Source organism: Leuciscus leuciscus (assembly GCF_965113295.1).
Source record: "Leuciscus leuciscus genome assembly, chromosome: 9".
Classification (NCBI taxonomy): Eukaryota; Metazoa; Chordata; class Actinopteri; order Cypriniformes; family Leuciscidae; genus Leuciscus; species Leuciscus leuciscus.
The window spans coordinates 12,169,856-12,192,761 of record NC_138733.1 but is presented as its reverse complement, the minus strand read 5'-3'; the positions used below and the strand labels follow the sequence as shown (position 1 = coordinate 12,192,761).

Genomic DNA, 22,906 nt, shown 5'->3' with positions numbered 1-22,906 from the left:
TTCATTCACAAATCGTTGAATAAAATGCCCACTGATGTACTAAAACACTCTTATGAGATAAAATATCAGACCATCCCAATCTGTTAGAAAGGTTGCAAACAGAGAGATGAAGATCAGGATCGTGCAGTAGGGCTGCATGATTAATCTAAATCAAACCAAAAATTGCGATTTGGCTTAGTGTGATTATGAAATTGCAAAGGCTGTGATTGTTTTCGATTTTTAATTCAATAAATATATACACAGTGTTAGTGAAGAGTGGCTCTGTGATCAGTAATAAATGCTGCTCTGTCTCTGAATGCACTGCATGCGAGTTTGAGTCGCTTATAACGTGATTTGAAAAAGCAATACGATGATGGCCAAGAGAGCTCAATGCGCTGCAACTGAAGATAACACACGCAAATAGAAAAAACACCCGCAAATTAAGAAAACATCTTCATCAGTTTCACAACACACTTGTGCTCCAAATAGTCACAACACACAGTAGCACCTCAATGCAGAAAACAAGATCCGGGGGGCGGAGTTGGATCCAGATAAAGGGGTGGAGATTGGTAGGTTTAGGGGTGGGTTTAGGGATTAAGGGGTGGAGATGGGTAGGTTTAGGGGTAGGTTTAGGGATCAGGGGGTGGAGATGGGTAGGTTTAGGTATATGTAAGGTGGGAGGAGTTGGATCTAGATCCGACTCCTCCCCGTGGATTTCATGTTCTGCAGTGAGGACCATCTCATAACACAACCAAATACAGAAAAGCGCAGCAAAAGTTTACAACGGAAATTTACAACGCGTTTACAAGTGCGTTCCAAGCGGCTACATAATGGCACACAAGTGCTCACTCCAAAGTCCACACTTCAAGGGCTCTGCCCTTCAAAGGGAGTAGGGCATAGTTGTCCCTCACTTACAACTATGCTCACTCAACTACAGCTCACTTACGTTTGGAATTTGCTCATTAAGCAAAAAGGGCCACCCTTTTACATCACACCCAGCAGCCATTGTAAGTCCACAAGACCGAAAGTGCATATGAAGTGTGCCATTTGGGACAGGGCCATATGTCCCAGCTGGGTTCGTCACTTTTTGGGGTCTCCTGGAATAATTTCCGTAGTGGTCAGTGCTATTTGCAGCGCGTTTCTGTATTTGGTTGTGTTGCAAACTTTTGCAGTAGTGATGTCCGGTTCGTGAACGAATCGTTCTTTTGAACCGGTTCTTTTTAGTGAACTGGTCGAACCAGTACACTAAATCGGACTGAATCGTTCGAAACAGTTCGCGTCTTGCGTCAGCACTGATCCACAACAAGTTAGTAAAGTTACTCACTTTCGGACATGCCTGAGTCCTGACAGTCACCTCTACTCAAAATAAACCAATATCCCGGAGTAGGCATATATGTTACTCCAGTAAATCCAACAGTTCACTGAACTGAGACGTGCTGAGAGAAGTGATGAGCACGAGCAGTTGATACTGAGCATGCGCGCACTACCGAACGTACAGGTACAGCGGTTCTCGGACCACCAGTACAGAACCGAGAACTGTTTCTTTCGGACACGTTCGATACGGAGAACCGATGAGCTGAGCATGCGTGCAATTTTTTCAGAGGGACGAAATGCATGCAAATCTGAAGTATTTTACTGAACATCAATAAGTCTAACAAAATAAAACATGTTAGAAAAATTTTTATCACATAGGCTACTGCCTTTTCACTGTATTATTTTAAAGATTGGAAACACAATGAATGGATTGTAAAACTAAACATTTATTATTATACTAAAACATTATTTTCTGGAACAGATCATTTAATTTCTAAGTAAGTTGATATACATTTTTGACGTAAACTCTTGCCAAGGTTTTAAAGGGTGCAAAGTAAATGTTTATAATGTGTTAATCAAAACATAACGTATTAAACATAGATATGCATCAAGTTTTTTGTTTTGTCGACTGAATAAGGCTATAGCCTAGTAAGGTTTCAGTAGTTCTCAGCTCACACACAGGCGGTTCTCGAGTCAAGAACTGGTTGTTGCAGCAGTTCTCGCATCACCAGTACAGAACCGAGAACTGTTTCTTTCGGACATGTTCGATACGGAGAACCGACGAGCTGGAGAGACTGCGCATGCGTGATAACAACACCGTCTCTGAACCGAACTTTCTTTTGGCCAACTGATGCTGTGTTACTGTCTATGCGCTGTGCTGATACATGAGCACGGGTGAACCAAGGACTTGAATGAGGGGCCGAATTCAGCGAAATGTAAGTTTATTTAATTACAAATAAAATTAAAATGATGAAGTTTATTCACTTTAAGACATGTAAAACATCCGCGTTTGCGCATCGCTTTAGGCCTACTACAGGGTTAATTTTCAAAACATAATGTAAGAAACCTATCCAAGATGATTATGACGATGAGCACTATTATTTAACTGAAGTTATGATTACAAATGCCTTTATTTGAATGTATATTTATCCGCCGGGATGATAGAATTGACATTACGTGATGACGTAAAAGAACTGGTGAACCGGTTTTTTGAACCGGTTCATTGAAACGAACTGTCCGATAGGACCGGTTCGCGGAAAAGAACCGGACTTCCCATCACTATTTTGCAGCGCGTTGCAGAGGCTCCACGTCACAGCAAGGCATAACTGGGGAATGTGAAGGGCTGCAGGCAACCAGCAGAGGCGGGGCTGGAGGACTGGCTGAGCTTTGCGGTGATGGTGAACGAGGTAAGTTTGAGATCAATGACAGTAATTCCAGCGATTATTCAGAACATACAGATAATATTGGGTGGTATAGGGTGGAAGGCAGTACTTCCATGTCAGAATTTATCAGCCAGCCCCCCATGTTCAAATCCACCAGTATTCCCTTTGTCACTGACTCACACTCCTGGTCAGACACACTCTGGGTCAACGGCTACGGGACGATGGTCGGCGCTCTCTCGTCCTCTTCGGGCTCTGGCTCACGCATCTTGGCTGGCGATCCCTCTCTGTCTGCGGGGGGCTCATGCAAAGTCTCCGCAGTCGAGGTTGGTGTTGGGCTGGGCTCGGCTCTGGGTGTGGCGTGTTTTGAATCGGAAAAAGACGCTCTCCAGACACCTGATGACAGCATCCCTCCAGTCAAGTCCTGAGGTGTCTGGAAGGTCTACATGGTGTCAGTAGTTGGCCCCGATCCAGAACAGTAAATTGAGGGTCTCGTCGTCATAGGGGCACTGCTCAATGAAAATAAAAATCCACGCCCTTTTGGGTGATTGCTGTATAATCCATATGGGACCAGTCTGCTATTAGCAAGGTTGCAGACAGACAGATGAAGATCAGGACCCAGTTCAAAATACGAAGTTTTAATAAAAAAGATCCACAGGGCAAGATAGAAGATATTCCAACATAATGCTAACACAAACGAGACTGGAAAAACACTGATTGAAGGTGAGGAACTTAAATAAACATGATTAACTAAATGAAGAACAGCTGTGATAAAGGTTAGTATCCATGGAAACTGATGAATGGCAGGAAACTCAAAGGAACACACGCGACTAATGAAGACAAACTAAAAGTCCATGAAAACGAAACTAAGAACCAACAGAACTGATTATGTGTAACACAACAGAGTTTTCTTTTATATTATGAAAGACAGTACATCTGTTTGTTTTTTTTGTCATATAATCATGCTCTTTTTGCAGAACCTCTCGACCCCTTTTAATGAATGGATGAGATTGAATAGTCAAACTATTGATCAAACTAGTTATTTGATCATTTTCATTTTGTTATGAGCACTTATTTTTCCAGATGGTTCAATCTGGGTAAGACAATCTTCCCCTTTCATGTCTCATTAAAAATCTTACTGAGTCAACAAAGATCAGAAAAATAAACATTAAACACCCCTGTAAGAAACGATGGTCTCTAAAATCTGTCTTCACGTGACTGGGATATATCCAAGATGGCGCCGCGGATGGCTGCCTCGGTGTTGAGCTCTCCAGTTGGTACACTGTTTTTGTTAGTTTGTCCTGTTTTATGTTTGTCATACGCTATCAGTTATACCAGGGACGAACTGCTGAACATTCGGCAGTGCACACCAACTGATCACCAACCAGTTTTTGATTCTTCTGGCGTTTTGCGGAACATTGTCGTCAGTTGCGCCGCTGCACTGTGGAAACAGTATAAGACGCGCAGGCGTGGGAAGCGAGCCGGCGCACTCATTAAGCTCAGGCAGCGCGGTTTCAGAACGGCGCTGCCTAGCATCCATCTGGCGAATGTCCGCTCCCTCCCTAACAAAATGGACGAACTACTTCTGCTCTCACGCAAAAACAAGGACTTTACCAACTCTGCTGCTCTGTGTTTCACGGAAACCTGGCTGAACGAAGCCATTCCGGACAGCGCGTTACATCTACCGGACTTTCAGCTGTTCAGAGCGGATCGCGATATGGAGTCAACGGGGAAAACGCGCGGTGGTGGGACATGCTTTTACATCAACAGAAGGTGGTGTACTGATGTAACTGTGTTAAGGAAGATGTGCTGTCCTGATGTGGAAGTGCTTTTCATTAACTGTAAGCCGTTCTACTCGCCGCGGGAGTTTTCCTCGCTCGTTCTCATCAGTGTTTACATTCCACCGCAAGCACACGTGAGTACGGCGCTGCAACAGCTGGCTGATCTGATCACAGAAACAGAACAACAACACCCGGACTCTGTTCTTATCATTCTCGGAGACTTTAATCAGGCAAAACTCACACGTGAGCTGCCTAAATTCAAACAGCACATTACATGCCCCACCAGAGACAATAATATTTTGGACGATTGCTACACCACAACAAAGGATGCATATCGCTCCGTCGCCAGAGCAGCTCTAGGACTTTCCGATCACTGCCTGGTTCATCTTCTACCAACTTACAGGCAAAAACTTAAAACTGCTAAGCCAGTAATAAGGACTGTAAAGAGATGGACTAACGACACAGAGCAGGTCTTACAAGCCTGTTTTGAATGCACTGACTGGAGTGTTTTTGAAGCTGCTGCCAGCGATCTGGACGAGCTCACAGAGACTGTAACATCATACATCAGTTTCTGTGAGGATTCATGCATCCCTACCAGGACTTACTTATCATTCAACAATGATAAACCATGGTTCACACCAAAACTCAGACAGCTTCGTCAGGTGCCAAGAAGATGCCTAACGGAGTGGGGATAGGATCTTGTATAATCAGGCCAGGAACACTTTGACAAATGAGATTGAAGTGGCTAAGAAGAGCTATGCCAAAAAGCTGGAAAACCAGTTTTCCTCCAACGACCCTGCATCAGTGTGGAAAGGCCTGAAAGACATTACCAACTACAAGACACCATCCCCCAGCATCGACAGCAACAAGCATCTTGCGAACGAGCTGAATGTCTTTTACTGTAGATTTGAGACCCCCGATCAGACACCCCACACCTGCCCTGACCATCTCTCTACACAGCCATCAACACCTCCAGCCATCCCCCTCCCCTCCCCCCCTGCACTTCAGATCAGTGAGGATAATGTGCGTCAGATCTTCAGGAAACAGAAGAGAAGGAAAGCACCAGGCCCAGACGGTGTTTCACCAGCCTGTCTGAAAACCTGCGCTGACCAGCTGGCCTCTATCTTCTCACTGATCTTCAACAGATCACTGGAGCAGTGCAAAGTCCCTTTCTGCTTTAAACGCTCCACCATCATCCCAATCCCGAAGAAACCAAAGATCACAGGACTCATATGACTACAGACCTGTTGCCTTAACGTCTGTGGCCATGAAGTCATTCGAAAGACTGGTGTTAGCATATCTGAAGGACATCACTGGAACCCCTGCAGTTTGCCTACAGAGCAAACCGGTCTGTGGATGATGTGGTCAATATGGGACTGCATTACACCCTACAACATCTGGACAAACCAGGGACCTATGCAAGGATTCTGTTCGTGGACTTTAGTTCTGCCTTCAACACCATCATCCCATCACTGCTCCAGACCAAACTGACCGAGCTCTCTGTCCCTAGCTCCGTCTGTCAATGGATCACCAGCTTTCTGACAGACAGACAACAGCTAGTCAGAATGGGCAAAATCACGTCCGACAGCCGCACCATCAGCACCGGTGCTCCACAGGGATGTGTTCTCTCACCACTGCTCTTCTCCCTGTACACAAATGACTGCACCTCTAAAGACCCCTCTGTCAAGCTCCTGAAGTTTGCGGACGACACTACTGTTATCGGACTCATCCGGAACGGTGACGAGTCTGCGTAGAGACAGGAGGTGGAGCAGCTGGCTCTTTGGTGCAGTTATAACAACCTGGAGCTGAACACGCTCAAAACAGTGGAGATGATCGTGGACTTCAGGAGAAACCCCCCTGCACTCCCTTCACTCACCATCATGGACAGCACTGTGACTGCAGTAGAGTCATTCAGGTTCCTGGGCACCACCATCTCTCAGGATCTGAAGTGGGACACTCACATAGACTCTATTGTGAAGAAAGCCCAACAGAGACTGTACTTCCTGCGTCAGCTGAGGAAATTCAACCTGCCACAGGAGCTGCTCGTACAGTTCTACTCAGCTGTCATCCAGTCCATCCTCTGCACTTCCATCACCGTCTGGTTCGGCTCTGCTACCAAAACCGACCTCCGTAGACTACAGCGGATAGTTCGGACTGCTGAGCGAATCACTGGCACTACCCTTCCTACACTCAAAGTACTGTACTCATCCAGAGTGAGTAAAAGGGCTCGCAAAATCACTCTGGACCCGTCACACCCAGCACACTTTCTGTTTGAACTGTTACCGTCTGGTCGACGCTACAGAGCACCGAGCACAAAAACAACCAGACACAGGAAAAGTTTCTTTCCCCAGGCCATCTACCTCATGAACACTTAAATGTTCCCCTACTGTGGAACAAACATGTGCAATACTTCCCTCTCAGACATTTCATTATAGCACCTTATAACTTTATATATATTTATAATTTATAATCTTTTTTTTATTTTATTTTTTTATATATATTTATTTTATTTTTTATTTATACCTATGTTACTTGTCACTTGTCTTGTCACTTTATATTGTATGTGTACTGGAAGCTACTGTCACCAAGACAAATTCCTCGTATGCACAAGCATACTTGGCAATAAAGCTCTTTCTGATTCTGATTCTGAGTTGGATAGTTGATCAGCACGGAGTTCCTTCTCAAATCCTTCAATACACTGACATTGTGTTTTTCTTTTATTCTGATACCATCTTCCATAGATCTGATTTTCTCTTTGTCGCTGGAAAATTGTTTCATCCTCTGTTATAAAGAGGTTCATCATATTCCCACTTCTTTCTGTTCCCACTACTTGAATCACTGAATCTCCCTTCTCACTTTTCTTTTCAATATTTCAAATTTTAAATCCTTCAAATGCTTTATTCTACCTCTTTCAACAAATGCATTCAATATTTTTATCTTATCTAAGAACACAACTGCACTGTTCTCATAGTTCTGACTGTGTTGAGCTCGAGTCTGTTTAATGTTAAGAGATTGAAATGTTGATTGTGTGTGAAAGTGTGTATTTCAGTGTGACTCTCAGTCCTGCAGTATCATGTTATTGAGGATCAGCTCATGTGTTCAATCATTTACAGCTCAATCAGCTGAACTCACAGCAGCAGAAAGAGGCTGAACACTTCAAATATACTTTACATTGTGATTGATGTATAGTGAAATATGATCTTACCACAGTTCCTCCAGTTTACAGCGAGGATTCGCCAGTACAGTCTCTACTAGAAGAGTCACTGAATCTCCCAATTTATTCAATGACAGATCCAGTTCTCTCAAGTGAGAGGGGTTTGATCTCAGAGCTGAAGCCAGAGAAGCACAACCTTCATCTGTGACGCCACAATCCCTCAACCTGTAGAGAACAATGACACACTCTTCACTCTCAGTTCAGATCAGTTTAGCAGGTACAAAAAAATAATAAACTTGATTCACAAGTGTAGAAAATTAAAAGGAATTTTAGGCTGATTTGGCTGTTGCTACCAGAATGATGGGTCCATAAAAACTCATTCAGTCATCTTTCGCTTTATCTCAGTTTATTTTAACATGTAGGAGTATACATTTACATTGATGTCAAAGGCTGGTAATTGTGGGTTTTTAATAAAACCATAAAAAATTAATGTGATACAAACATATTAGCATATCTTACATCATATGTCTGAAATGAGCTTTAACAAATCCAATGTAGGATCAAAGAAAACCTAATAACTACAATTCAATGCATGCAAAATATCAAACACATAATACTTGAAAGCAAGCAAGCAAGCAAGCAAAAGGAACTTACATTATTAACAATTCCACACAGGCCTTGTCTGAATCAAGGAGAGGTGGCTTCTTATATCCAAAACAAATTAGTAAACCACATGTGCTCTCATTAAGACTTGGTCAGCTAATCAAATCACATGAAGGTAGAATCTGAATTTCAGAATTTTAGAATCAGACTTTTCTACATGAGTCTATTAAAAAAATACAATAAAACAATACAAAAAATAAAATACAAAAAAATAAAGAAATGCAAAAAGCTTTTTCTTATTCTTATTCTTCTATTTTTAAATGGCGGTTGACAACTATTTGTTGCATTACCGCCACCGCTGGACTGGAGTGTATAACAGGATTTACATTTTCTCTATAAAATTTTATTCTTTTTAAAAGCCCTGTATTCTTTAAAAAAGAAAACAAAAAACAAAAAATATTTTACCTGCTACTTTCTTGGCATATTTATCAGCCAACTCATTCCCCTCCACCCCTATGTGGGCTGGAACACATAAGAAGGAACATTTTAATCCTGTCTTTTGCAATCTACTCGCTAACTGTAAAACATCAAGAAGAATGTCTTTTCTGGACCCTGAGTGGGAATTCTGGATACTTAAAAGAGCAGAACTAGAGTCAGATGCTATGACTGCTTGTCTATTACCCCCATTACTTTCTACCCATAACAGGGCAAACCATATAGCTACAAGCTCTGCCGTATATACAGCCAAATCATCATATAGCCTCTTAACTACAGCCAGCCCTAGTTCAGGCACCACATGTGCCACTCCCACCCTTTTATCAGTTCTTTTAGAAGCATCTGTAAATATGATCATGTCCTGTCTGTAGTATTCTGCTATATATCCACTAACTCTCCATTTGTCCACTTCACTTTCCTGCTTTTCTTCAAGCAGCCCTAGATCCACTTTTAATTCCTCAAAAGTCCAAGGGGGCACTGTAGAATATGGAACTGTAGTGCAGATATTAAGATCACTTAACCCCATATTCTCAACTTTTTGTTTGATAGTCCACCCAAAGCTTTTTACTCCCTCATTCAATCGCTCTTGACAATTTCTTAAGACTGTCTGTGCAATGTTATCATCATTATGTCCCATAAGATTAGCCCAATACACTAAGGCAAGCTGATCTCTTCTCAAATAAAAGGGCATCTCCTCCATCTCCACTTGGATGGCTGCCACTGGAGAGGTTTTGACAGTTCCACTACAAATTCTCAGGGCTTGGTTTATGCAAAAAGCTTTCATCGCAGACAGCAAATTGTCACGGGTGCACCGGGCTCTCTCTCTTTCCCGCACTCAAACGCAAACGCACTCTTGCCCGTTCGCAATCACCTGAGTAGACCTGATTGTATGCACCTGTAACTAATTCTCAGAACTCAGTATAAAAGCCACGGCTGTTCAGCTTAACGTTTTTTGTCTACCGTATAGGATTATAGACCTGCTTTTTTTCCTGGATAACGCCTTAGCTTGTATTCTGTATTTGTGAATATCCTTTGAACAATTTCCAAGGACCTGCGTTTTCCTGCTCATTGCAAGTTGAGTGATGGTTTCATTTTGAGCTTCTCGGAAGCCGGGTTTCAGTTCTTCTGTTTTTCACTTTGTGTTTTCTGTTAGATATACAGACCCCTGCGTGCTCATGCACTTTGTGCGTCGTTTATTCATGTTTCTGCTTTATATGCAATGAAATACGTTAAGTGTGAATTCTGAGTACGTGTTTCACGTTTAATGAATAAACTCCCGCATTTGAGTCTATATACTTCTCTGTGTACACTATATCATGACACAAATATATGTGCTCACACGCCTACATTGTTCTAGCTCTGTCCATAACTGCGCAACTCTGCAATAACTGCGTCCTTGCGCCCAGTTTTAAATTTACTTCAACGGCTCACTGCTCTGGTAATATTCATGCTATGACCCATTTCAATTTAAAATTAGAATGTGAGAATAGCTCACTTATATTCACTAAAATATTGAAACGTTAGCGATACTATTCAAAACAGGAGCGCCAGTGAGTGATTGAATGTCAATGCGCGGTTTGAACGCCCCACACCCTAGCTGAACTGGATGTTTTGATTGGTTTTGCACCCGAGTCAGACCTGTCTGTTATTGGCTGAAGCGCTTCAGACCTGTTAGTTATTGGATGAGGCGCTTCAGATCTGTCTGTTATTGGCTGAAGAGCTTCAGACCTATCATTTATTGGCTGAAGCGCAGGACTCCACCGCAGTAGTTTGAAAAGTGCCTGTCAAATGCCAGCTCGTCCTATTGCTCCGTCGGCACAAAATAAATGTAGCGAAGTTGAATACTTTATTTTTATTCTAAGTAAGAGTAAAAGTACCACAATTTAATTATACTCAAGAAAGTAGAAAAAAATGAAAAATCTACTCAAGTACTGTAAAGAAAGTATTTGTAATTAGTTACTTTCCACCTCTGCAGCTGCAGGTAGGCCTAATGCAAAAGCAGTTTTGCACAGTTCAAACATCTCATGGAAAACCTCCCAATATACAGCTCAAAAAGACTGTGAGGTCTACTAAATTGGATGGCATTTCCACACTGCTGGTTTGCTTCCCTTTTTTAAGAACTTGTTTAAGTTGAGGAATTTCATATTCTAGATCCTCAGTTCTACAGTTGTATTGTGATGCAAATGGAAGCAATAATTTTTCTCACAAAACGTGGGGATTCGAGGCTTGTATCTCTTCCTTTATGGCACAAATCTCTTTAAAAAAAATGTTAAAATACAAAATTTCTTAACAAAAAATAAATAAAATTCATGTTATTAATTAGTCAGTTAAAATTTGTTTGAAATTGTCACAGTTCGAAAAAGACCCAAAAGCGAAAGCTGGTTACAGGTGTAATGAATTAGCTCTATGAAATATTAATAATCAATAATAACTGTATAATTGATTATGAATATTTGGATCAGTTAATATAATTAACTTAATGTAGTAAAATTAATATTACAATCAACCCACCTGTTCGTCTTGTGAACACTTAGCGTTAATTGTTTATTAATTCTAAGAAATATTCAATTCCAGGGAAGGGAAATGTCTTTTCTTACTGTACAGTACTAAGAGCCTGTAGTCAAAATCTAAATCGTAAAGTAAACCTTGTTGCAAGCAGAGAATCAGAACCAAATACATATTGTGTACAAGTTGTATTAACTAAATCACAAACATAACTAAACTAAACAAACACACACACATACATACATACATGCATAGGAAAAATGGTGAGTGATAGAATGGAACCGGAAGCAGGAAATGGAACTATGGAAAAGATCCATTTAACTATGAAAAGAACCATCAGCTTATCATTTTCAGAGCACCTCATTAAATTGATACTTGCATGGTCTGTGCAGTGGACACAATTCTTGAAGTTGTTGGAAAAGGATGTTCATGCGCACCTGATGCATGCCGCCTGATAATAGGCTACCGAGCTGGAGACTATTATCAGGAGCTGCGTCATATCATTACGCCTGCTAGACTCATGGTACTGCAGCAAAGTTTCTTGATTATTACGCAGGAATGAGAGTTTAATTCCTAGCCATATCAGCCTAGAAAATCGCAACTTTACATTTTCCGTCGGTCTTAGTACACGATGTAACTACAGAAGAGTCAAGTTTTAAATAGGAAAAATATCGAAACTCTTTGTTAATTTTTTTGAGAGAGATGCTAATGGTCTTGTCCGGTTCAATTCATTATGCTAAGCTATGCTAAAAGTGGGACCCCCAGACCCGGAGATCAGCTGAATGGATTCCAAAATGATAAAACTCAACTGTTTAACTCTGGGGGAGTTGTAAAATGAGCCTATTTCCAAAAAAAAGTGGAGTATCCCTTTAAAGAGTTTTTTTTCATAGTCCTTCCAGGCTAACATAGCATTGGTATATGATTCTGATTTTGCATGGCTAGCAAATCCTCAATCTTTCTTCCAGCACCTGAAACTCAAGTCTGAAAGCCTTAATAAACTATAATTTGGGAATAAATTATGTATTACAGTGAATCGACAGGATTTTACCCTCTCCATTTAATGCATTTATAATCACTTCACTCTCGAGCACTATTCCGGCTTGTACAGTTCCAGTTCATCAGTCACGAGTTGTTTGCATAAAATATCCCGTAAACATTCACAAGTTTGCCCTGTGAGACACAGGCAACAATTTATCTCCATAAATACAATTTCCTTAGTTGTGTGCATATTTTCACTTACCTACATCAACTTGCTCCATCAATATTGTCACTCCACAATATAACTAAGAAAATGTCAATGTTGAAAATGTCTAAGAGTTGTCAGTATATTTTACACTTAGTAAAATATATTGTGCTGCTTGTAGACACCAGGCAGAAGATGATTTATGCAAAAGATGCTTTTTACTCATCTCACTTGCACAAAATTAAATGCAGTAAATGATAGAAACACACAGGGAAAATACAAACACTGAACATTACAACCTATAATAATTAAATTACATTTTAAACAATACAGTTAGCAGTTAGCAATAATAATGCTACCGAATAAAGTTCCTAACCATACACTGAGTCCATCGTATTATCATGCTTATTTATACCTCTGATGAGGATTGATACATTAGTTGACGATTATAGCAAACATTAGATCTTGATGAGGGTAGTGTTGTTCTACGCAGAAAGAGAAGACATTTATGAACCATTGATTTAGTCTACCAGCAGTCAGAACAAAATCAGGACATGTATATGTTACACTTGAGTGTTTTGTATGAATGAAGAGATCCCTCTAGATTTTCATTAACCGCTAAACCTGAACCACAGAATCAACTGGAGGAAGAATGAAAGATAATCTCTACATATTTCGATGAATTACCCAATAACACAATAATATAAAAAATTATGTTTTCTTTCGTCACTTATAGACTACCATCTTCTCTTTTATAAAAAAAAAAAAAAACATTCATTAAATCTAGCCAAGTGTCATACATAAGTTTATCCTTACAGTAAATGTGATTGTCGCTAAGACCGGAAGAGTATGAGTGGAAGTAAACATGCACACTCTTGCATCGCCAAAGCTCACGGGCACTATCTTGTGCACCTAGCCCATTCAATCAATTGAAGCCTTCTCTCTTTGTGTATGCCTTTGAGTGGGTATTATGCTAATATTTCACATTGTGATGTACACCTGTACATAAAGCAGCATTGCCCAACTTTGTTTTTATGGTGGCGCTTGTCACGGAGATAAACGGAAAACAAACAGCATTTACGTGTTTTTCAGCCATTATGACTTTTGTATTCCATCATGGCAGCATTCAGGACCCTATGGCTCACCAGGTCTCACACTCTTTACCAATAAATGATTGATAAAAATTAGACACATCAATAGAAATCAGCTTTCAGCAGAAAAAGCGTATAAAAAAAGTTTATAATAATAATATATTTCAAGTTGTACCGGCCAAAGTGCGTGTTCAGTGCTGTTCGAGAGTGTAACGACAGTGGTCCTAGAGCTCCGGCACTCAGATTTAAGCAGCTACATAGCTTGATTGTGGTAATGGCGAAAACAATTTTTAGAACAGGGGTGCGTTTCCCGAAAGCATCGTTAGCCAACTATGGTCGCAAGTTTCGTCGTTATCAGCATAGTTCAACGATTTGGTGTTTCCCGAAACCATCGTTCCAACGAACGTTCGCAAACAGCATCGCAAACTTGTGTGGTTGGAACGACAGCTCTCGAGCTGTGGTTAGAAGCATAGTTTCTAGTTTACATGAGATGTAGACTGAATAAATCCTTATCTTTAGCAAAATAAGCAAGCTGACATTCAGTACAACCCGTGTTATTTATTTAGAATACATACAAATGTAATTTACGTCTTTTAGTTTGTCAAGAGATTTAAAGCACCGTTTTTGAAGACTGCGCATGTGCGAACGTGCTCTACTATGTAAGAACGAGCCAAATATTGAGTCTGGTAATAAAGCTAAATAACTGAGAAAAATTAGAAATGGTCTTCAGATGCCATGTCTGTAACTTATATGACAAAATCTAGCGTTAATTCGATCTCAAACAGATTAATTAAAATAAGTTATTAGTCCACCACGTGCGAGACGTCATAAACCAACGTGCTTGAACGATACTTTGCGACATACGGTTTCGGGAAACAGTCGTGACTAGCTAGTTGATTTCTCCAACGATGCATCGTACTATGGTAGTTAAGCAGCGAGCTATATAGTTGTACGGGAAACGCACCCCAGAGCAGCAAAAATGTAAAAGAAGGCTATATAAAAAAGTGACTGGACTGAAACATTTCATTTAGATGAAACTGGTGCTCTGCTGTACCACATTTTGAAACATTTCACCTGGTACTTTCGCTTTTGCTGCAGAGACATTTAATGTCCTAAATGTGTAGTATTTATGATAATCTGCGCAGCTTTCAGTTGACGATACTGTTTTAAGTTATTAATAAGGAAACATGGATGAATGGGATAGTAAAGAGCAGGATGTGCATGATATTAAAAAGAAATATCAAGATATCATTTTTTTTATATATATATATACAATGTACACATAAATAATACAATTATATATTTATATATATATATATATATATATATATATATATTGTATTGTACAATATATATAGTACACATATTATGTGTATTTTTTATACTTATATATATATTTTTTTTTTTTCACGTTTGATTGTTTTGTTCTGTACATGTTGTAGCGCTTTGAGTCTGAGAAAGGCGCATTACAAATAAAATGTATTATTATTATTATTATTATCATTATTATTACTACTAAAATCTATTATTATTGAAATTTTATTTTAAAAAAGCATGTTTTTTATATATATAATATTATTTATTTATTTATTTTATTTTTTTGCTTTGGCTCTTTTGGAAAAATGCATTAACCAAAACTGAAAAAATGGCTCTTTGGTCAAAAAAGGTTCTGACCCCTGCCCTATGGTGTTTATCAAACAACACTAAATACTTAATATTTATTTTTAAACATTATACAACATTTTTTTTTTACATTATCTGGACTAAATCATGTCAGCCCTGAAAACATACACAGATATTAGTTGAATGTTCTGATTCATTGTTTTACTGTTCTTTATAGTTGTTTTCTTTTGCACTTTAATCTGTCTGAAACATTGTTTACTTTATACATTTTTATTGTGTATTGTTTTATTGTATTTAAATGTAAAGGTTCTCTGTTACATGAAAAACATGAGCAAATATGTTACTAAGAAAACAAAACATAAATGTATCTTTTTCAACCTGTTTTTGTAATGTCATTCAAAACTATTTGAAAATGTAAAACCGTCACATGCCTAGTTAATGCTTCATCTTCAGACATCCTGAGATATAGTGTGTTCAGTGAACATTTTAAAAGCTGATTTTCTAAATTGTAGTTCAAACATGTATATCAAAGGATTTAGTCTTACAGAAGACAAAACCATGTGACTATGAGAGAGATGATCTTACCTCAGAGTATCCAGTTTACATTGAGGATCCTCCAGTACAGCAGAGAGAAGCTTCACACCCGAATCTCTTAATTTATTCTCAGACAGATCCAGTTCTCTCAGGTGTGAGGGGTTTGATCTCAGAACTGAAGTAAGGGCAGCACAATCTTTATCTGCGACACCACAATCACTCAAACTGTAGAGAGAGGAAAACATTATGAACTGAAATACTAAACAATAGAAACCAGAGAAGAATTAGACTTAATGTGTATAGGGAATAAAGGGGAAAAAACTGTGCTTGGTCACCAACAATTGACAATGTCTCAGAATTACTCAAGAACCTTGAAGTCACAGATTATGATGGAAGAAAGAGTTAAGAGTAAATAAAAGATAAATGGGACATGGTAAGGACTCACAAATTCTCAGTGTGCAATAGAGCAAAGACTATTCAAAATTCAGCACAGGCTGAACAGACACCACATATACAACACAAATTAACCCAACTAACTTCATTCTTTGCCTTAAATGTAAGACTTAAAGAAGTAGTTCACTTTAAAATGAAAATTAACCCATTATCTGCTCACCCTCAAGCCATCCTTGGTGTATATGACATTCTTCTTTCAGACAAATACAATCGGAGTTATATTGATAAATGCCCTGCCTCTTCCAAGCTTGATAATGGCAGTGGATTGCAACTAACAGATTGAAGCTCAAAAAAGTGCATCCTTCCATCATAAACGAACGCCAAATGATTCCAGTGGGTTAATAAAGGCCTTCTGAAGCAAAACCATGAGTTTGTGTAGGAAAAACATTCAAACATTCAAAATGCATGGCTGCATTTTATCTAATGATAGCCTGCGATTCACTTAGTTTTAATTTAATGATTTAAACCTTAAAGGTTTTACTTTGGTTAGTTAGAACTTAAACTAACATAAAACATTAGCTTTGCTGTTAAAGTGTTGCAAATAATTTACACACTGTTCTAACCGAATTTGAATGCAACTGAACAGAACAGAACCCAATTTGGTTATTATAAGAATGATAAATGCATGTTGATGTCACATAGCAATGTGTCTTGTCTACTTTTGGCGTTATCGCCTGTGTAAAATAATTTCATGATGATAAGTTTAATTTCCTTATAACGTGTAGCACTTTTTTAGACGTGTATAAGCTATGTTGTATTTGTTATTTGTCTAAAATCAGAGATTACGAACAGATTGGTTTGTTCTGCATGAGCAAAAACGGTAGTTATTTTTTGTTTCTGGTTCCAATGTCTCCTTATAGGGCACTTATAACGAAATAAAAATTACTGCTTTATTTGTTTATAAACAGAAGTAATTAAAAATGATATTTGAGTTTAAAAAAAAACAGCAACACTCCCAATAAGCTATAACGGAGCTGCCAACATTGGAAACTCTGAACGCGTACATGAGATAACAGGCAAATAAAATACAGATTAGGCTAATTAAAGTTGCAAAAGTTATTCTGTCAAGTTCAGTGAGTGATTTTTTTTTTTTCTTTGATTACCATTAGCCTAATGTAGGCAGTGGGTATAGCTATTATAGGCTGCTGTCAGTGCACGGATCCAATAGGCCTATAGGCTGACTGTTTTTCTTTCTCAACAGTTTAATTTAACTTAAGACAAAACCTACTGTGTTTACAGGGATATTTTGACATAATTGTGTGTGTATCTGTATGTGCACTATATGAGAGGCAGCTGTCTGTGCACTCTCTGGATGTGTGCGCAGCTCAGAAAACAACACGCATGCAGAAGTGTTCTCTTTGGCGCGTCTTGCGCTTAAAGAATAATATTAAGAATTGGAATCGATATTCTATTTCTAACCCTACTAACTACAAGCCTATAGAAAATATTTAATTCATGCTATTGCATGTGAATAAATATGTGTATGGTAACTATGGGGATATGTGAAAAATATGTAAAAAAATTTCCCGATATTGGCGATGATCGTCTGGTAACTGACTGTTATAATCGACATTGCGATACTTGCAAGACATTGTCGATATACAAAAATATCGTCATATCGCCCAGCCCTAGTTTGACTGCATGTTAGAAATATGGCTAAGTCAAAAGAATGGTCCAAAAAGTTAAGAGAAGATATGATCGCCCTTCACAAACAAGGAACAGGATACAAAGACCTGCAGCAAGACTCGGTGGCAACAACAGGCACTGAGGTTTCAGCTTGCACAGTAAGGCGCGTACTAAACGCAGATGGTTTTCATGCCAGTACTCCAATACTACACCACTACTGACCCAAAAGCAAAAGAAAAGTTGGCTCCAATTTGCTCAAAATCATATAAATAAGCTAGCCTGACAAGCCAGACCCACATCAAGATGTTGGGTCTGGGAACACACCATTGGCAGGGCTCAATCCAAGGGGCGGGATAAACGGTTGTCTTTCAAATTCCCTCTGCACGCAATAGGATAGCGCTACAACCAGCCAGAGTGTTTTCCCACCAGCGGAGCTAGTTGATAGATTAAACTTTTGGCAAAACTCTGAACACATCTTCCTTTTTTAAGAATGACTTCAGTGCCGTTCTTTGTTCTTTTCTCAAAGAAAAGCTTAACTCCAAGTCCTCCAGAGTCGCGGCCAAAAGCCGATTCGAAAGACAGATGTTCGCCAGCAGCAGCAGCCATCTTCTTTGTTTTCAAGTAGCAGGGAATTCACGTGGAACCATAGCAACTCTGCCGTCATTATGTTAAGCCCGCTCACCAACTCTATACACGATGTGATTGGCCTGACTAGAGTTTGGTTTTTCCAGCTCTCAAGCCAATGGAGAGTTGCTAGACGACCCTGGCTGCAAATTACATTTGCTGCCGCTAGGGTGCGTCTAGATTTCTAGGCTATAAATAAGCCACAGAAGTTTTGGAATTCTGTTCTGTAAAGCGATGAAACAAAACTGGAACTTTTCAGCCCTATGGATCAGCGGTTTGTCTGGAGGAAGAATAATGAAGCATATGCTGAAAAGAACGCTCTGTCTACAGTTAAGCATGTTGTGGCTCAGTGATGCTCTAGGTCTGCTTTACATCCTCTGGCACTGGAAACCTGCAGCTTGTGGAAGGCAAGATGGATTATTTTTTGTATATCGGGAAATCCTAGGAGAACAAGTCAGGTAGTCAGTGAGGAAGCTTAAGCTTGGTTGTCATTGGACCTTCCAACAGGACAATGATCCCAAGCATATCTCAAATTCCACCAGGCTTGGTTGCAGAAGAAGTCCTGAAAGAGTCTACAGTGGCCATCATTGAACTCCATAGAAAATCTCTGGTGGGATTTGAAGAAGGCAGTTGGCAAACCTAAGAATTGTACTGAACTGGAGTCCACTGCTCATGAGGAATGGGCTAAGATTCCTCATAAACGCTGCCAGAAGCTGGTGTCTGGTTATACATCTTGTTTGCAGCAGGTCATAACAGCAAAAGGGTGTTCTACTAAGTACTAAAAATGCTTACCATGAAGGGGTTGAATAATTTTGAGACTGTAGAAGTCATTAAAAGTTAAATTTTCAGTTGAATTTGGGGAAACCACTTGAAACATTCGTTGTGTTGAGCTATTTCAATTACTTTTGTTTGATTTGTTCATTGCAAACAGCTGAAAGTCTGTAAATTTTTCCAATAAATCTGATTTGCAATGGGGGTTAAATAATAATTGATTACAACTGTAATAAACAAATATTTAATATTCTCCATTGATGCCAGGAAAAAATACTTTGCTATACTAGATCGGTGATAAGTCATTCTGTTTGGCTGGCATAACATTATAAGACAAATTATAGACAATTTATGTTATACTCATCAACGTTTTTCTTTTTTATTATTATTACATTTTTTTAAACACCAGCTCTCAACAATGATAGCCTTAAAAATTTTTATAAAAATTGTGTCTTATTATTATGCCATATTATTACATGTATTATTGTATATTATTATAGATTTTTTTATTATTATTATACATATTACTATGTCATATTTATAGATTTTTCCCTTGCACTGTACATTCCAATCTTTGGCTCTGTACAATTGATTGCTCTATTAAAAGAGTTAGGCTTTGTTTGTTTATCTGGTTAAAATGTAATTGTTAAAATATTAATTAAAAAAAAGTTTAATAGTCACATTTGCAATAATAAAGAGTGCACTTTTATTATGGATCAAATCCATATAAAATGTTTAAGTACTAACTCATTTGTAACATTAAACTTTTTTGTTTCAAACTAATCTGTGTGTCGAAGACATTGGCTGGCAGGTGCTTTGGCAGTCAAGCTTGTTTTTTGTTTTTTTCCAAATAGCTAAATACTAGAAATAAATCAGTTTTTAGAAATTAAACAATAATAATCAGGGAACATTTAAAACAATGTCTTCAAAGGTGTGTGTTTCAAGTTTGCTGCATATTGTTCCAATAACTGATACAATTATTATGAGATTGTTCTCAGTGATACTTACTGAACTTTAATCACAGGAAGCAACGTCAGAAGAACTTTCCGTTTTTCAGCTTTATTGTTTTTTCCAACAAATTGATTAATATCAAACTCCTCCAGCTTTTTCTCTGATGTCAACAACACAAAGACTACAGCTGACCACTGAGATGAAGAGAGTTCTGCTTCCTTTATTCTTCCAGATTTCAGATACTGTTGTATTTCCTCCACTAGTGAATGATCACCCAGTTCATTCAGACAGTGGAACAGATTTATGGATTTCTCTGGAGAGTCAGTGGTCTTGATCGTCTTCTTGATGTCCTCAACTGTTTTCTCATTGCTGTCAGATCTGCTTCTCTGTTTCATTAGTCCTCGTAGGAGAATCTGATTAGTCTTTACTGACAGACCCAGAAGGAACCGCAGGAAAAGGTCCAGATGTCCATTTTTACTCTGTAGAGCCTCATTCACAGCTCTCTGATGCAGCTCAGATAATGAAACATGTTTAAACATGAGTTGAAACCTGTCCTTAACTTTAGCCCGCGAACTCTGTTTAGTGATTGAGTCAAACACATTTGTGTTATTGTTTGTACAGGAGAGGTGCACATATAGAGCCGCTAGATGTTCCTGAACACTCAGATGAACAAAGCAGAAGACTTTACCCTGATACCAGCCAAACTCCTCTCTGAAGATCTGAGTGCACAATCCTGAGTAAACTGATGCTTCTGTCACATCAATGCCACACTCTCTCAGGTCTTCCTCATAGAAGATCACATTGCCTTTCACAAGCTGCTGAAAAGCCACTTTCCCCAGTTTGAGGATCATGTCTTCATCTGTCACGTTCTTCTCATAGTCCTTCTCATGTTTGATGTTGGTCTGAAGGATCAGGAAGTGTGTGTACATTTGAGTGAGAGTCTTGGGAATCTCTCCTCTCTCTGCTTCGCAGAACATCTTCTCCAGAACAGTGGCTGAGATCCAGCAGAACACTGGGATGTGGCACATGATGTAGAGGCTCCTTGATGACTTCAGGTGTGTGATGATTGTATTGGCCAGACTCTGATCACTGATTCTCTTCCTGAAGTATTCCTCCTTCTGTGGATCATTGAAGCCTCGTACCTCTGTCACTCGATGGACACACTCAGAGGGGACGAGATCGGCTGCTGCTGGTCTGGAGGTGATCCAGATGAGAGCAGAGGGAAGCAGATTCCCCACAATGAGGTTCGTCAGCAGCACGTCCACTGAGGCTGATTCATTTACATCACGCAACCTCACATCGCTCTGAAAATCCAGAGACAGACGACACTCGTCCAGACCATCAAAGATGAACAACACTTTATATTTGTCACTGGATATTTCCATTTCTTTTGTTTCAGGGAAAAAGACATGAAGAAGATCTGAAAGACTGAGTGTTTTGTCCTTCATCAGATTGATCTCTCTGAAAGGAAGTGGAAATATGAGCTGGACGTCCTGATTCTCTTTCTCTTCAGCCCAGTCCAGGATGAACTTCTGCACAGAGACTGTTTTTCCAATGCCAGCGACTCCCTTTGTCAGCACAGTTCTGTTGGGTTTGTCTTGTCCAGGTAAAGGTCTAAAGATGTCATTGCATTTGATTGGTGTGTCCTCTGTTGCTGCTCTCCTGGATTGTGTCTCAATCTGTCTCACCTCATGTTCATTACTGATCTCTCCACTCTCACTCTCTGTGATGTAGAGATCTGTGTAGATCTCATTCAGGAGTGTTGGGTTTCCCTGCTTTGCTGTTCCCTCATACAGACACTCAAACTTCTTCATCAAATTTGATCTGAACATGTTGAGGACTTTATGGCTGTAAAATTAGAATGCAACATAATTAAATGAGTTAAAGAGGTTAATGTATAAAACAAAATGTCTTGTTTTCTTTGTTATGAGACACTTTGTTATAAGCAAATAATTGGTTTTATGAAATGTGTCAGTTTCTAATAATGAACTTGAGAAATGTGTGACAATGCACTGCAACAAAACCAACAATAAAAAACCCTACAATTTACCAGACAGCAAAATACCTGCTTTCATTCAAGTCCTGTAGTTGATTCATAGAGTGGTCATTCTTCTTACAGAGGGGTTTTGTTACGGCTGATCTTTGTGAAGGGATTGACCTGAAACATCACGAGAATCAGAGAAGAGGAATCTGACACTCTGATATGACCTTAATAATTTTGCCAACGGTTGTTAATGAACTTATTAGCAATGCACTTGCTAAAGGTCACAACCATAATAAACAAACAAACAAACAAAATTTTACTTCGTGGTCAATATCTGCTTGCAATCATTCTGTTGGCCATACAGATTGTTGTTATTAACTGAATAATTTGAATTTAATATAAAGAAATGTTATACCTGAAATGTAGTGGCACACCCATAGACACATCAGTCCTCACAGACACACAGCTGGGCTCTGGTTCAGATCTCTTCTGATGAACTGAACTATAACAGAGAGAGATTTAAGTGAATCATTTGAATTGCTTCATATTCATTCATCATTAAAAACTTATGATTATTTATATTTACACCATGTTGATACAAAACCTGTACCGAACTAAGCAATTTTACGTGTCTCTCAGCCTAATATCTAATACGAATGCCATAATAACATGAATAACTAGCATATAAAGCATTGTAATATAAATATGACACACATCTGAGCTATGGTTCTGATCTCTTCTGCTGAAATGTAACTGTAACAGAACAGATTTAAAGAATTATACCAGGAATTAATCAGGAATCAGACACTCTGATATTACCTTAATCATTTCAACAACAGTTTATGAACTTATTAAC

The 22,906-nt window shown here is 39.0% G+C and overlaps 1 protein-coding gene across 1 annotated transcript in view; it reads right to left on the bottom strand.

The window, feature by feature from the left end:
• The window catches only part of LOC309507059 (uncharacterized protein), a 275,228-nt gene that overhangs the window by 180,421 nt on the left and 71,901 nt on the right, over positions 1–22,906 (bottom strand). The window contains exon 16 of the mRNA XM_082181150.1: positions 7,659–7,832. Coding sequence (XP_082037276.1) covers positions 7,659–7,832 — 174 coding nt within the window. The remainder of the gene's footprint in view (positions 1–7,658; positions 7,833–22,906) is intronic.